The sequence below is a fragment of the Bos indicus x Bos taurus genome, chromosome 2 (genome assembly GCF_003369695.1).
Source record: "Bos indicus x Bos taurus breed Angus x Brahman F1 hybrid chromosome 2, Bos_hybrid_MaternalHap_v2.0, whole genome shotgun sequence".
Lineage (NCBI taxonomy): Eukaryota > Metazoa > Chordata > Mammalia > Artiodactyla > Bovidae > Bos > Bos indicus x Bos taurus.
This window is the reverse complement of record NC_040077.1, coordinates 97450184-97466187: the sequence shown is the minus strand read 5'-3', so window position 1 is coordinate 97466187 and position 16004 is coordinate 97450184. Positions and strand designations below refer to the sequence as shown.

General features: G+C 35.7%; 1 protein-coding gene across 35 annotated transcripts in view; it reads right to left on the bottom strand.

Annotated features, from left to right (window-relative positions):
* MAP2 (microtubule associated protein 2) overlaps positions 1-16004 on the bottom strand; it is a 297900-nt gene that overhangs the window by 9756 nt on the left and 272140 nt on the right. For 25 of the 35 annotated variants that reach the window (XM_027565984.1, XM_027566051.1, XM_027565943.1 and 22 more), the window contains 2 exons: positions 11418-11758; positions 1163-1255 (listed from right to left, as the gene is read on the bottom strand). In XM_027565984.1, the coding sequence (XP_027421785.1) occupies positions 1163-1255; positions 11418-11758 (434 nt within the window). The remainder of the gene's footprint in view (positions 1-1162; positions 1256-11417; positions 11759-16004) is intronic. The other 10 variants (XM_027566061.1, XM_027566158.1, XM_027565962.1 and 7 more) reach the window with 1 other exon arrangement.

The following is a 16004-nucleotide window of genomic DNA, read 5'->3' as shown; positions in this document are numbered from 1 at the left end:
GTAGGTGTTTTGACCAGCAGCACCTATTGTAGAGGTCAGCTGGGTCAATCCTCTGATACTCTCAAAATTGCCTATTAATTCCAGGACTGAGATTGCTTCCCTGAGAGCAGTACACGGCGTGTACTTACAGTCAGTGCACCAGGGATGAGGGGAGCCTGTCAGTGTAAACACTGAGCCTCAGGCTCAGCCCTGACCCTAGAAGGAGCCCAGCAAATCTTGCTGGGGTTCTCCCATATGGCACATTTTCATGCTCAGTGGAGCTGCCTTGAACATCAGGCACTTGCTTGTCTCTTTTTTCACTGTTTGACTCCATCTCTACCCAACCAAGGAGCAAGAAACCAAGAGTTATTAGATAAGCAAGAATTCTGGATTTGATACTCTATAAATTACTTGAGTCACAGATGGCTAGAACCCAAAGTCTAGGTGATTGGATCTGTAGTATAGTCACCCTATTCACCTTTTTTATTATTCTAATGTTAACAAAGAACCATGCCTACTTTACTTGAGTCTGCCTGCTTGAACTCTTCCTCAAATACTTTTGAGAAACATGAATTCATCTTTCTCTTCCTCTCAGAGAATATTATTTCCACCCAATTTAAGAGACAGGGATTAAAAAAAAATCAAGACAAAGAGTATACTGGGACTTGAATCCTTTCACTTTGAATTACAGATGAGCCATGCTTCACCAGGTTTGTATTATCCCAACTCTCATGAATAATGAAGCACAAAAGATCGACATTATACACTTTGGATACTTTCATACATCAGTCATTGCCTCAGGAGTAACTCAAAAGGAGCTAGAAAAGTGTGTGCTCAGCTGACTTTTGCAAGGGAGCAGAGACAGCATGAGAAAATACCTTAAAGCCAAAGGCCAGCAAACAAATTGGCAGGTGAAATGGGCTTTCCATCTCCCTGAAAACCATGGTGCCCCCCTTTAAAAAGCAAGAAATTCACCAGTGATCTCAGAGGGAAGGATGGAAAGCCCATCACTGAAAATGCAAGGCTGACAAGCTCCCAAACCAGGGGGACTTGTGGCACAGCAACAAGAAGTGGGGAGTGTGCTGGGAGGTGTTGGGAAGGAGGTGAGAAAGGAGACGAAGTGCCGGCTGTGCAGATTGGCGCCACACAATCAGGACAGCTTCTGACACAAGCTTCTACTTACATTTCCGCCCCCAGCAGAATGTTTGATGTTATCCTTGGAACCACATCTGGACTGAACCTTGCTAAAATCGATCTTCTTGTTTAAAATCCTAACCTAAAAGGAATTGGAAGTAACTTCACTGTGCATTTTCTTTCAAAATTCTGGGATAGAATATTGGGAACCAGGGAACCAGAAATGGGTTAGCACCAAAGAGCCTCCAAACTCCTTTCCACTTACATTTATCATTTATGAGAAAAACTAACACTGAAACTTAAAGGCAAATCTATCATGTAAATATGAAGTGTTTTTCTCCTGCACCCCTCACCCCCATCTCCAAGGGCCAGTGCTTGAGAGCCTGATACCCTGGCTGTAGGCTGCTGTAATCTGGAAACAATATAGGAACAGAAATGTAAATTATCTGTGAGGAGGTTTCCGATATTGTGGGCAACACTGGGACTCAGGTCTCCTCCATGGAAGGTCCAATAGTTCAGCCCTGGTTTCTGAAGGATGTGCCAGTGCTCTCCCCACCCCACCCCCCAACTTCTGGAGTGTTAGTCTGACTGTAAATCACCTGGTTAAACTTGAGTGGACTACGACTGGTCCATGCAGAATGATGAGGTTCACATTGGTCTGGCTGACTGCTACAGGTTAGGGTTCTCACTCATCTGAGGGAAGAAGCTCTGGTTTTCCCAAGATCATCAACAAGGAGACTCTGGGCCTCCTCTACTGGAAGGCTTCATGATTCCCTTGCAGGTTTGGTTTAGCAGCTTTCTGAAAGGCCACTTTCTGACACCTGCTCATAAAGAGCCAATATCCTTGACTTTGGTGTGATAGCATCCTTTCCATTTTTACAGGGGAGAAAACCAAGGACTGTCAACTAGCTGACCTGAACCAGGCCATGTACAGGTAGGCCAGGTCTGGATTGGGCCCAACAGATTTGAGGTTAGGTGTTTCATTTCTATTTTCAGGAAGTCCAGTGTTCATCTTTAAGGACAACAGCAAATCCAGATCTGGAAAGATATTACTCAGGTGTAAAGTAATGTGCAAAGTAATAACTCTTGTAGCTTCTTTCATGCATCTTCTGAATTTTGAATGTTTTGGAGAGCCCTCCAAAATAAGCAATGTAAGAATGGAAGGAAAGGTTTGTTATTTTTTTGTTTGTTTTATTTCATTTTGACTAAAAGTACCCCCCAATATCTAGAGAGATATCACATTTCCAGTATTTTAGGGGACAGTTTATCCTCTTATACATAAAAAAAAGCAAAATAAATTTACCCTAGATATACAGCTTTCTCCAAGAATGGTATCACATCTCTTCTAATTTGCAAAAAAGAGTACAAAATTCAAAAGGACACTGAATCTTGACTATTTTTAACTAGACAAAGCTTAAATTGCAGCGTCTGCCTAACACTGACAAGATAGCTTGTTCCTTACAGGGAAGCATCATTGACAGCTCTCATCGGCAGCCCAAGGGAAGAGACTTGTCAAAATCTGAATTCAAAAGACAGGATGATGTGGGCACTCTTTTGAGCATAATAAATATTCCAATTAAAAAAAATGGCAATGTCACAAAGTCTGTATCTAACAAAAAGCATAGTTGTTCTAAGGGTTTCAAGTAAACTGTAGATGCAGATAAACAAGTCAATAAGGGCCATTACATTTCAAACTTCACAGATAAGTTATTCTTAGAAAGCAAATAATTCTGATTTGTTTTTTCTAATAGTAATACTTTAAATTATTCTGCATAAGGAGCTATTTATTTTGGAAATGAAAAAGAATTCATCTAAGCCATTTTTCTAATCCTTGGGATATACAGAGTCTCATATTTCATTTACAAGTTTTAATTTAGAGATCATAAGAGTACCAATCAAGTGACTCATTACCAAGTGATCAAAAGCCAAATGTTAAATCTGACTCACTTGTTGCAAAAATGGAAATTCCAAATTCAGTTGCATAAATTTGTTTGACTCTAATGTTTAATCAACTGTTTGACATTTTTTATGATTTTCCAAGGCAAATGATTCAAACCCAACGAGGACATATTGCCAGCATTACTTAAAGATGATTCAAATCTTAAATCCTAAAACTTCAAGGCCAACTTCTGTTGCTTTTCTTTAGATTTTCAAGAGAATCATGGATTTTCTAGTAAAAAACCTAACTGGCCTTTTTTGATGGTAGATTTTACTAACCTATGTTTGCTCACTTGGACATGCATTTATAGCACAGCCTTTACGTATTTCCATAATTGCAAAAACTTCATAGTATACTGCTTCTGTCTAAAATGAGACAAAGTATGACATTCACCATTTTGCTTAATGGTTGAATGGACAGAAATAAAACCACTCAGGGCTGTGAATGTTTGATGTTCAGTGAGATTTACACTCTAGCTTGACAACTTGTACCTGAGCCATGTAACTCACATTTATGCCTTACCACAATTACAAACTACTTCATGCCAAACATCTCTAGGATCATTGACAAATAACACCTTAGAGAGTTGATTCCACAAATACTGGCAGTCCTTAGAAACCATCCCTCCCACAAAATAGAAAAACAGATGGCTGCTGTGAAGGTTAAAGCTTTATTTTAGATTTTTTTTTTAATCAGAGTTGAGTTTTAACTCTCTGTTCTCTATGGATAAATTGAAATGAAAACTGCTTTCTTTGGGAAGAAATTCTCATTGGACTTTTATTTTCCTAAAGCCCATGTCAAGGGAAAATTACTTTAATATCTTGGAGACTGCCTAAAAAAATATAATGAACTTCTATTTTACAAATGAAATAATTTTTTATATTTATAATATAAAGGAAAAATAGTCAAATAGTCATTATCCAACATTAATTCTAAACCACATTTTAATCTTTGTTAATTTTTTTCCATTAGAAATTTTACTTGCTCTATTAATGCAAAGAATGAGAGAATCTTTCCTTCTGCATATTTCATAGCACATGAAATGTATTATTATATCAAGCAACTGGATCATCTTCCAAAAGCTATGCCTTATTAAAAATTCTACCAAATTTCCTATTTCTTATAAAATGAGACAAAATATAAAACTAATAACCAGGCAACCAAGGTTTGCAGCAATACTGATGTTTGAGTTCTCTTTTAATATATTACATTTTGTCTAGATTGTGTTATAGTCTATACTATAGGGGCCTTGTTTATATTTTCAAGTTCATCCCCATGATGTCTTTATGTTATTATCTCTTGACAGAATGCCCTCACTCCAAGTTGAGTATGTAACAGATTATCTTTCAAGGTTCAGGCAAACCAGTTCCTCAGTGCAGGGTTGGCAGAAAAGGATTTCATTCTTTTGGGCATATATTGGTGACTTATATGCAAACATCACTGATTTTTCTTTCATATAAGGGTCTTGTAAGCATGAAGAGTTATAAAGAATAGATTAATGCAACTGAATATTTAATCAGAATTATTTTAACTTAGTTAATTCTATCTATTCCTCCACTACACTAGGAAAGAACAGAAGAGTTACTTTCTGGATATTTTTGATGTGATTCTAGTTGAATTTTATCACAAATGGTTCAATTGAAATGATCTGCCACTGTACTCTCTCTGCATATAAGCTGAATTGCTCCTGTAGAGAAATGAGGTTTTTTTTCCTCCCTCAAATGGGGTTACTCTAAGAAAGAGGAGGAATACAAAATGTGGGATATGCTTGCAGGCAGAAATAGATCTCTCTTACTAGAGGTTAGTTGGAAACATGAAACATGAAAAATGAAATTTTTAGTTTTGAGTAAAACAGTTTACAAAACAGAGTTAGTAATTGCGATGTCAAAATGAGTTCCTTGAGCAATGGGAATCTGATTTTTTTTTGACACTCTCTGCTGCTGCTTTTTAAAAATAAAATATCCACATGTCAACTCAAGATACCAAGATATGGAAAGTAACTTGGTGTCTAAAAGTTGGATTCTCTTATCAGTTCCTTTACAGCCTGGTGCTAGGCCCTTTAGGCATCCTCTAGGTATGAACCTCAATTACAAAATCATTTCTTTCCCCATCCAAGGCAGTCTTACACAGAATTGAGTGACATTCAATTGACTTCCCTTCAACTTTATAGAGCATTAAGCTTTTCCTTTGGGTTTGCCTCATTTCTTAGGAATGCTTATCAAGTTTAAAAACACTTTCTGCCTTTCTCAAAAGTATTTCCTATTCCATAACATTCAATTTTAATGAAAACTATCTACCCTCTATAGAGTCCATAGACATCATATATTAAAATAAAAATATTATCATATCATATATATTCCTGAAGATTAAAAGTTCTCTGGATAGTGCTCTTCAAATATTCATCTGTGAACAACCTGGTGCTCTGGTCAAAACGCACACAGGTATATAAACAGTATAGTCCACTGTGAATTTCAATTAACACTTACCTACACTGACCAATAACATCTTCAAAACTAAGTATATCAAATATAAACAATAAGCATATTTCAATACACATTTAAACAGAAATAATAGTTTACGTCAAAACAAACAATTCCACAGAGCTCTAAGGAAAAGAACATGGTAGAGGATCCACTTAGGTGAGAGCTCAATTTTCCTGTATAGGCTGTGTCACAAAGCACAGAAAGTAGAACTACACTGAGAAACACTGGAGTGAATAGATAATGCTGAAAAATTTGGAAATAACGTTTTGGTGAACAGACATTAAGTTTAGCCATTAGACCCACTGTTACATAGGTTAAGTGGTCTGTCCATGGATACTGGAAGGAAAGTTACTAACACAACAGTCATTGTGACTCATGAAAATTAACATACAAAGAGGTTTATAAAGTTCATATGCCGTAACTTCTTGATATTACATTTTTTTTTTTAGTTTAAAACTTTAAGATAGTGTAAGGAATATTAGGCCATGTTGGTAATAAACTAACTTTTCAAGAGTCTGTTCAATTGTCGGAAAACAACCTGAGATTCAAGGCTGTTTCCATGTCCTTGTTTGGTTTGTAAATGAACAACAAACAGAAAGACAGTCTATAGGTCTCAGTTTTGTAAACCCAAAGGAATAATTTTTCCATAGTTTTTAATAATTAATATTTATGAAGCCTAGCTTGAAAACTTTTCATTACCTTACAAAAGTACTTGAATTATAGTTATTAAAGTTCTATTGCATAAAGACAGAGTCCCTGATTTCAAGGAGCTTTCATTTTGAGATAATGATGACTTTGGTTGCAAAAAAAAATTTCCTGTCAATATTATGTAATATATTTTGGTGAAGAGCTTTTCTTCATGCTGGGTTGACTGACAGTATTTTACAATTAGTTGGGTATTTTATTATACTTTTTAATTAGTACTTATTTGTAGCCCTAAGGTGATGGAAAGAAATGGCTTGGAAAAAAATTTTAAATCAAATAAAGGCAGGACACCAGGAGAGGACAAGGAAAACAAACACTTTTGCTTAGATTGTCCAGGCCATGTGTCATGTGTCATATAGTACACAGCAGAGTCTTTGTAAATGATTAAAGAATAAATCTGCAAATGAGAAAAAGATCAAAATAAGCTTATCTTTCTCTGTTTATAAAATTTTTGATTCTGTAAATGTGCCTATGTATATTAATAGCACCTTAGTAGACCTTCACAAAATTGATCATAATAATTTTATATGATAAGAAAAAAATCCTGTTTCACCATAATTTATTAGTTGCCTCCAGAATTAATTTTGTTTTTCCCCTTGAATATAAAATTGAAAGCAACTCATTCAAGGTAGCACGTGAAAGGCCAAAAAAGTCGCAGGATATTGCCTACAATTTTATATAAAAAATATAAAAAAGATTCTACTCTACATTTCATTCAATTCATTTTCTTCTTACTCTCTCTCTTTGCTTCTATTTCAAAAACACTGCTTTTTCACTCACCTTCAGCTTGCCCTTTGTGGCACAAATATTTATGGAGTCTGTTAAGAGTATATAAAGGAATTTTTTTTACTTTTATTTTTAATTGGAAGATAATTACTTTATTACTTTACAATATTGTGATGGTTTCTGCAATGCATCAACATCAATCAGCCATAGATACACATATGTCTCCTCTCTCTTAAACCTCCTGCTAAGCTGTCTCCCTTCTAGGTTGTTACAGAGAGCTGGATTTGGGTTCCCTGTGTCATACAGGAAATCTCTACTGCCTATTCACTTTACTTATGGTAATGTATCTGTTTCGATGGATCTGACCAATAGACAGAAAAAGTACCATTCATTCAGCTATTGTTTATTTTTTTTATGCCACACATTTAGAGAAACTGGTTATTTTCCTATCTTTGTTTAAATCAAGCAGCCGAGTCCTTAAAACACTAACACTATTTTAAAATTTAGATTTAGATGATTGTAGATTAAGGAGCTAAGTACAGTGAGACAGCTTCAAATTAATACACTTAATAAGATAGCTTTACCTATGCCTTGAGTTAAATTAACCAAGCTTACTATCTATAGTGAATTCAAGATTGCATTATGTTCTTACCAGTAGACTGAATTTATATTTTAGCTGAAAAGATGAACTTTATTGCTTTTTGCAAAGCTCCTCATAGCTTCACCTAGCTTATCCAGTCCATTAGGCATTGACCTGCCGCACTGAACTGAGCTCTGAGTTGAGCCTCTTTGCCAAAAGAAAACTGGACTTTAACAGAAGAGATAACAGCCATAAGCACATAACTTATACATATGGAAGAGCAATAAACATTGAAATTGGGACAAATAATAAAAGCTTCCCAACGTGGAAGGTTGTTGTTGAATCCCTAAGACACATATATCTTCCATTAGAGATTTCTTCTCTTTATATTTAGTGACTGTACAAACTTTAATACAAAAATAATAATGCTTTAAAAATTTAATTTTTACATACAATCAAACCACACCAAATTTTTTGACAATAGAGTATGTGGAGATGCTCTGAATTATATGAATGAAGGTTGTATCTACCTATTTACTCCCATCTCACTAATAAGAGCTGTGCGACTATTTTTCTCAATAATTATAGATGCCATATGTCTGTTACAAAACTGGGCTCCTACAGAAGATATCGCTATTGTCCTATTCTCTTCAATGATTCTGGGCTGGTCACTGTCCACTCAAATATCCTAGTATATATAATTTACTACTGGAGACACCATACAACTGGCTTTGATTTCCCCAGTTTATGGATTCTTAACCAGATATTAATAACAAGGGTCTTTGGCATATTATTACTATCTTGATAATTTCTAAGAAACTTTTACATAAAAATCTTTCTTAGTTGTTTTATAAAGTTGAACCTTTAAAATCCAGCGAAAATCCCCAGTTTAACATGTAAAGAAAAAGAAACTCTCCTCACCCTCTGTATGTGAGAAGACCATACACTAGGAGACCATACACAAGGAGGCTTTTAGGACCACAGTGTTAAATGTTGAGTAAAATATGTTTCCTACAAAGACAGTTCAACTGTACTGCATCCAAATTTTCTAATTCATTTTCCTCTCCAGTTTAAATACATTGATGCCATCTGTCACAAAATAGTAGGCAAATATACTCCTATCATCTATGTCTTATCTTGGTGAGGAAACACTTCCCATTTCTCCAACAAAAGTCACTTTATAATTCCACTATTGTATAATTTTTCCAAGTCATCTGAAGTTGCAATAGGATAATTTTGCATTTGTTTAATACTGGCCTCATGGAGAAGGCCATGGCACCCCACTCCACTACTCTTGCCTGGAAAATCCCATGGACGGAGGAGCCTGGAAGGCTGCAGTCCATGAGGTCACTGAGGGTGGGACACGACTAAGCGACTTCACTCTCACTTTTCACTTTCATGCATTGGAGAAGGAAATGGCAACCCAATCTAGTTTCTTGCCCGGAGAATCCCAGGGACGGGGGAGCCTGGTGGGCTGCCGTCTATGGGGTTGCACAGAGTCAGACATGACTGAAGCAACTTAGCAGCATGGAACTAAAGATTTTCTTCAATTGACATGGTGATTTTGTGGCTAATTTTATTCTTTCTTTAATTTTCTGTGTTATATGTATTTCAGTTCAGTTCAGTTGCTCAGTCGTGTCTGACTCTTTGCGACCCCATGAATCGCAACACGCCAGGCCTCCCTGTCCATCACCAACTCCCGGAGTTCACCCAAACTCATGTCCATCAGTGAGTGATGCCATCCAGCCATCTCATCCTCTGTCGTCCCCTTCTCCTCCTGCCCCCACTCCCTCCCAGCATATGTATTTACTAGTCCTTAATTACCATAATCTCTAGGGCAGCACTAGTTCACCTCAGAAGAATGTCTTTACATCAACTTTATGAATTAACAAATATAGGAGAAAATTAAAATTAGACACAGAAATATTCACAGCAAGATATAAAGAAGTAGAAAGAGAAAATAAATTTAAGTCTTCAAATTTGGGGGTTGGTTAACTTAATGATTCTAGCAAAGCTGAGGCCAAAACCACTTTTTGTCTTTCTACCTTTGAAAGTCCTTTGAACAAAATCTTTATTGTCGAATTATATCAATAAGCATTTACTTTTTATTCAATTTTCCTTTTAGTTTCAAAAAAATATCTTTGAGATAATTAACTCCCTTGTGATTCTAAGAAGAAATAGATTATTTTAAGTATCAATATTTTCCAGAAGATAGGCAAATAAACCTCACATTTAATTAAGGAAAATATTAGAACACTAGGATATTCACAAAAAGAGAACTGATTTTAAATACACATTATAACTACTCTATTTTAGGAGGTAGCTCAAAAGAACAAAAATGATAAACTTGCAAATTGGTATAAATTTATTTTATTCAACTTACTCTTTTCAATTATGTATAAATATAAAATAATATCATATTTGGATGTGCAAAACTATGATAAAGGCAAGAGTATGAGATTTGGGGAATTATAGGCTTAAATGTGATATAATTTGTTTTGTTTTGTTTTTTGCTTAAAAAGGTTTCTTATAGCTCATATTTTAATTACATCCTTCTATAAAAAAAGCATTTTTATGTGACTATATTATTATAGAATGTTACAGTTGTTCTAAAAATGGAATTCTGAGTCCTTCCTCCCTTCTTTGGTTGATTTTTTCTTAACTCTGGACTTTCTTGAACAGAATCATAATGAGAAAGCAGAGAAGTCTGTTGCTAAAGGAAAAAGCAACATTAAATTTTTGTTTTAATGCTGAGTGGGAGTCTTTGACAGCTTCATGTTTTGGCAAGACATTTCTTCTAAACCTGATGAAAATGTATTTTCTTTGGCGTAAGAGGGGGATACCAGAAATCAGTGGCAGAAAATACAAGAGACAAGTAAAAGAGAGGGAAAAAAAAAATTTTTTTAAGTTTTTTTTTGATATATTGAACAAGGGCATTATACTTTGTTAATGTATAAAGGAAATTACTGCTTTCCTCTTCTTTTACTCAAGGATGGGTGTTTCATCCCTTCATTTAGAATAAAAGTCAGACTATGGGCATATCAATATCACAAGGGAAACATTAGGTGATATTTGTTTTATCTCCTTCCAGGCTAACTGCTTTGTCCAAACATACAGTGTGAAAGCAATGTTTAGGTTAAGGTAGAACTCAAGCTCTCTGGTTGGAAAAAATATATATAAATGTTTGCTCTGAAGCTGAAGTTAAGAGTCAATAGGTAGAGTTTTACCAACAACTCTATTTAACACAATTATTCTGAAACAAAATTTCTTATACCCATGTAGAGTCATCTATTAATTATCAATGTGAAAATCTGCCCTTTGCAATGTTTAGGCAATAGCAGGCTGAGAAACAACTTGGGGAACCATGCTCTGATTTGGAATGAACACGGGAAAATGGTAGAAAATATCATAGGAAATCCTCGAGGAGAAGGAAGGTGATAAAAGTAGTATCACTAAAAGATGGTCAAATGAGCTCAAAGCCAGTATCATGCCAGAAATTCATACCAGATAATACTCAAATTTATACCAGAAATGAAACTTATATCTCCTAAGTTAAAATCCACAAGTCAACAGAGAAACATTCAAACAGGATCTCTTAGGTAATCAACTAAAAGATTCTCCTCTACAGTTAAATCAATTTTTATCTAATAATAACCAGTAGGAATGGACACGGCATATTATTTACAATATATTTTATAAGGTAGCTTTCTCAGATAAGATCCAAACTATTAATAATAAATCACAACCAGTAATGCTATAAAACCTCCATCTCTCTTTTAACAACTGTAAGCCTGTCATGTGAGGACGGCAACACAGCAAGTAACAGGGATTTTACTTTGGCAGCAAATACGTGTGTTCATATGATTCTTACCTGGCCCCCTTTAGGCTGGTATTTGATGTTGTCTGTGGATCCAATTTTGGATTTGACATTCTTCAGGTCTGGCAGTGGTTGGTTGATAAGCCGAAGCTGTTTGGGAGTAGCAGGAGATTTCGGAGGCGTGCGTATAATGGCGACTTTCTTCTCACTGGGAACCAAGATGGCCGACTTGGGGGTTCCTGGTGTGTGAGGGGTCCTGGGGTAGCTGGGGGTTCCAGGAGTGCCCGGGGTGCGTGAAGAATAGCTTGGTGGGGTGCCAGGAGTGATGGCGGTTGATCCAGGGGTAGTGGGTGTGGAAGTGCCACTTTTTCCTGCTCTGCGAATTGGCTCTGACCCTATATTAAAACCGAACCCAAACCACAGTGTCAGAAAGTTCTCCCCCGAGACATCCCTTTTCCCATCCATTGTTAGAACTTATAATTCATCAAATTTCTAAAGGGTTTAGGATATTTACGAATTACAACAATGCTTGAAAAGGTAAGAATCTCGTTATTTTTAGGTTCACAAATTGATGACATTCTTTTGAACACGCATTGCTATCAATGTGAAGATAATACTTGGGTTTTCCTGATTTATTCTGAATTTTCATTATGATATGTCAAAAATATTTTCTACTTGCATGATCATTAAAGCATATGGATCTGCTTTTAGCTGGAAAAAGAGTCTACACTTAATATTCTTTGTGGACTCATATAAACTGAAGATTCTTTGAATGATGTGTGGATTATTTATTCCTTTGTGCAGAAAGTTTATTCCAAGATCCAGGTGGATATACAACACAAAACAGTGTATTTAGATCCCATGATTTTGGCCTGTGTAGAAAACTATTTAGCTTAAAAAAATCTAGCTCTCTCTTTTGAAAAGTGGGATGTTACAATTTATTCACAGTCAATCTTGTACCTGATTGTGTTTTATCCCATACTTTCAGTATTTGCAGTTTGGAGTCAAATCAATAATCCCTCATTGTCTATTATGCAAGATGCTGTAAGATGCATTTGTTTGCCTCAACTTGATGTTACCCTCATTTTATCATTTAACTCTTTCCCCCATTTTCCTATGCTATGTTTCTCTTTCATATTATCTTTTAAAATGTGTGCTTAAATGCCATTTCAAATGCTTTTTTAAAAGAATAATGATTTAAAAAAGAGGACACACCTTAGGAGAGTCTCATTAAAATAGGAGATTCTCACCTTTTCAAAGAACTTTTGTGAATACTAAACATTTGATAACCAAACATGCACATACACAATTGATGCAGCTCTTGTTATTTCTTACTCAGTAATAAGGACATTAAGGCTCATTCACCCAGATGACATTAAATTCTAAGACAGATATGATACTCAGCTTCTTAATATATGTTGAACTTTCCTCTTAAATTGAAAAGTCTTTTCTCTTCAAATAATGCATTGATTCCAATAATAGAATACTGATTGACATTGTTTATATTATACAAATTCTCTCACTTTTAAAAATATTTTATAGAAAGGGCATAGTTTTTAGTTTTTACTGCTAAGAATGTAACTCTGTGGGGCTTTCCTGGTGACTCAGTGGTAAAGAATCTGACTGCCAAAGCAGGAGATGCAGGTTGGATTCCTAGGTCAAGAAGATCCCCTAGAGAAGGAAACGGCAACCCACTTCAGGATTCTTGCCTGGGGAATCCCATGGACAGAGGAGCCTGGAGGGCTCAGTACATGGGTTTGCAAAGAATCGGACAGGACTTAGTGACTAAATGACAGCAATGTAACTTTGTATAATCAATGAATCTTCTAGAAATTTTGAGGAGGATAAAGATATAACTCATCAACTTTAAAATCAGTCAAGTAGAAGGAATCTTAGAGTCACCTGATATAATTCATCATCAATGTAGAAAGTTCTTCCTGAGAAGGGGGACAATTATAAATAATCTTTGCTTAAATATTTACAAGGAGTGAGCTCAAGTCTGCAGACAAAATAAATCTACCCAGGCTCAATCTCCTGGAGAAACAGAACAATTCTATTTCGTCTCTCAGTGAACAGTTTTCACATATCAAAGGAAAGTTGCCCTGTGTCCTTTTGGTCTTTTAGTAGAAGGGAAAGACATAGGTAGATGCTTCAATGGAAATTATGACATGGGATTTGAGAAGAGTAAAGTGATAAATTAGTGATTTTTATTGCTTTCCACAAATATAACATTTCAAGACCAGGGTAATACAACCACATTCAACTTGACTTTTTGTAGATTCCTGGCTACAAAGTTTGTTTATGGGCCAAGGTTTTGATCTTGGTTTGAGCCAGTAAGTATGTTCTGAAAAATCTCTTCAGAAAACTTATTTCTCCCTCAAATGTATTCTCCATCATTTCATCTTTCTTGAATATCTCAGGTCTTCTGGGGAGGGGGATCATATCTTTATTCTTTGTCCCTCTACCTAGCACTGGTGTCTTTTGTTGGGCCTGAACACAGCAGAAGCTCAACATATTTTCTTTTTTAATGTTACAAATTTGATTCAAAATTTCTCTGTGTATGGAGGTACTTGTTACTGTAATGGAGGCCGAGTTGAAGCAATATTCCAGATACGTATAACAATATTAACTAAAAGAAATATTTAAGAATTATTTTGTGACTCAATGGACATGAATCTGAGCAAACTCAGAGCTAGTGAAGGACACAATAGACTGATGTGCTATATACAGTGCACGAGGTTGCAAAGAGTTAGTGACCTAGCGACTCAATAGCAACAAGAGTAAATGGCTTTATGTTTTGAATATGTAAAGGAGGAAGGTTCTGTGTTATATCTGGAAAATGAGAAAAAATCAGTCACAAGTATTAAGAAGCTCTTAATATTGCTGTTCAATAGATATCAATCAATTTTTATTGTAATAAATTATATTCTAGTCATCAAAAATGAAAAATTTGAGTGTTTCCTATGTGTTTTGAAATAGAAAATATTAAATCTAAGTTACTAAAATGATTCAAAAATATTTATGAGTTACTCTATTACAGTTTGTTCTTATCTTGTCAAGTCTACAATGACAATGTCTTTCCCTCCCTTTCGGCTAAATAAACTTCTTGCATAGCATTCTTTCAAATCTTTTCAATAGCAGTACAAAATGCTAGAACATTCCCTTGTGCAGTTAAGGAATAGTAGTGTTAGTTGCTCAGTTGTGTCCGACTCTTTGTGATTCCACAGACTGTAGCCTGCCAGGCTCCTCTGTCCATGGGATTCTCTAGGCAAGAATACTGGAGTGGACTGCCATTCCCTTCTCCAAAGGATCTTCCCAACCCAGGGCTTGAACCTTGGTCTCCTTCAGGCAGATTCTTTACCTTAAGGAGATGAGATGGGAAGAAGCAAATTGCTTGTTCTGGTAATTGTCCCTATGTCTTTTAGCTATTGCTATGTAGGGATAAAATATTATCAGAGTATCAGTTATGTTCATTACCAAATAATACAATGCCATATGCTTATGAATGTAAGTAAAGTTAAAAAGTCAAAATAGAGTTGGCTCAGGACATAAAAAGCAATTTGTATAGAGGTGGACACGACTAAAGCAACTTAGCATGCCATTTTAAAAGCAGAGCACAGTAGCTTAAAGTTGGGATTTGTGTGAGAAAGTGCCATTTTGCTTCCATAGCAACAAACACAAGTGCAGTTCAAGGTGCGCCTTTGGGGAACACTTGGTGCCTTTGTGTTGGCTCAGCATCCCTGGGGTTATTGTTGATGCCCAATTCTAACTCCAAATATTTGGAGTTAAATTCTCCTCTCTGAAGATAACTCACTCTTAAAGGTTTTCTTTGCTAGTTCATTTGAATACTTTATATGCGTTAAGGTGAAAAGAGTTTTAGTGATTTCAAAGTATTCCTAGCATGTATTTCAAAGGATATTAATGCTTCATGAATCTAAATGTTTCGGGACACAACTGCTCTCATTATAATAAATACTTTTATTATAGGCAAAAAAAAAAAACACAAAACAGTTTAAGTCATACAAAATAGCCACATTTGGATTGCCCACATTGTGGGGCAATTACTATTAAAGACTTAAAAAATAAGTGGTGAAATCAACTGTAATGTGATAGTAGTAGCAATTTCCACCACTTTCATATGGATTTTAAATGACAGATATGCTATTCTCCAAATGTTTCTACCATTTTGTAATAGTTTCTAAATGACAGGGATACTATTTTCTGAGTGACTCTACAGAACAATTCCCTAGTACTAAATAAATATAGAGAAGACATTAAGAGGACAGGTTGTGAATTTATCAGTAGGCTGAAAACCAAATTCAACCACTTACTAGCTGTGTAGTACCGGACAAGTCTTTAAAAGGTCAGTTTGCTCATCAGTAGATTTAATAAGGTTGTTAATACCTGACCATCAGCACTTTAATTGAATTGACTGAGAAATGTATCTTAAGATTTCAGCATCTATAAATGATTAATAAATAGAGAAGGCAATGGCACCCCACTCCAGTACTCTTGCCTGGAAAATCCCATGGACGGAGGAGCCTGGAAGGCTGCAGTCCATGGGGTCGCTGAGGGTCGGATACCACTGAGCAACTTCACTTTCACTTTTCACTTTCATGCATTGAAGGAAATGGCAACCCA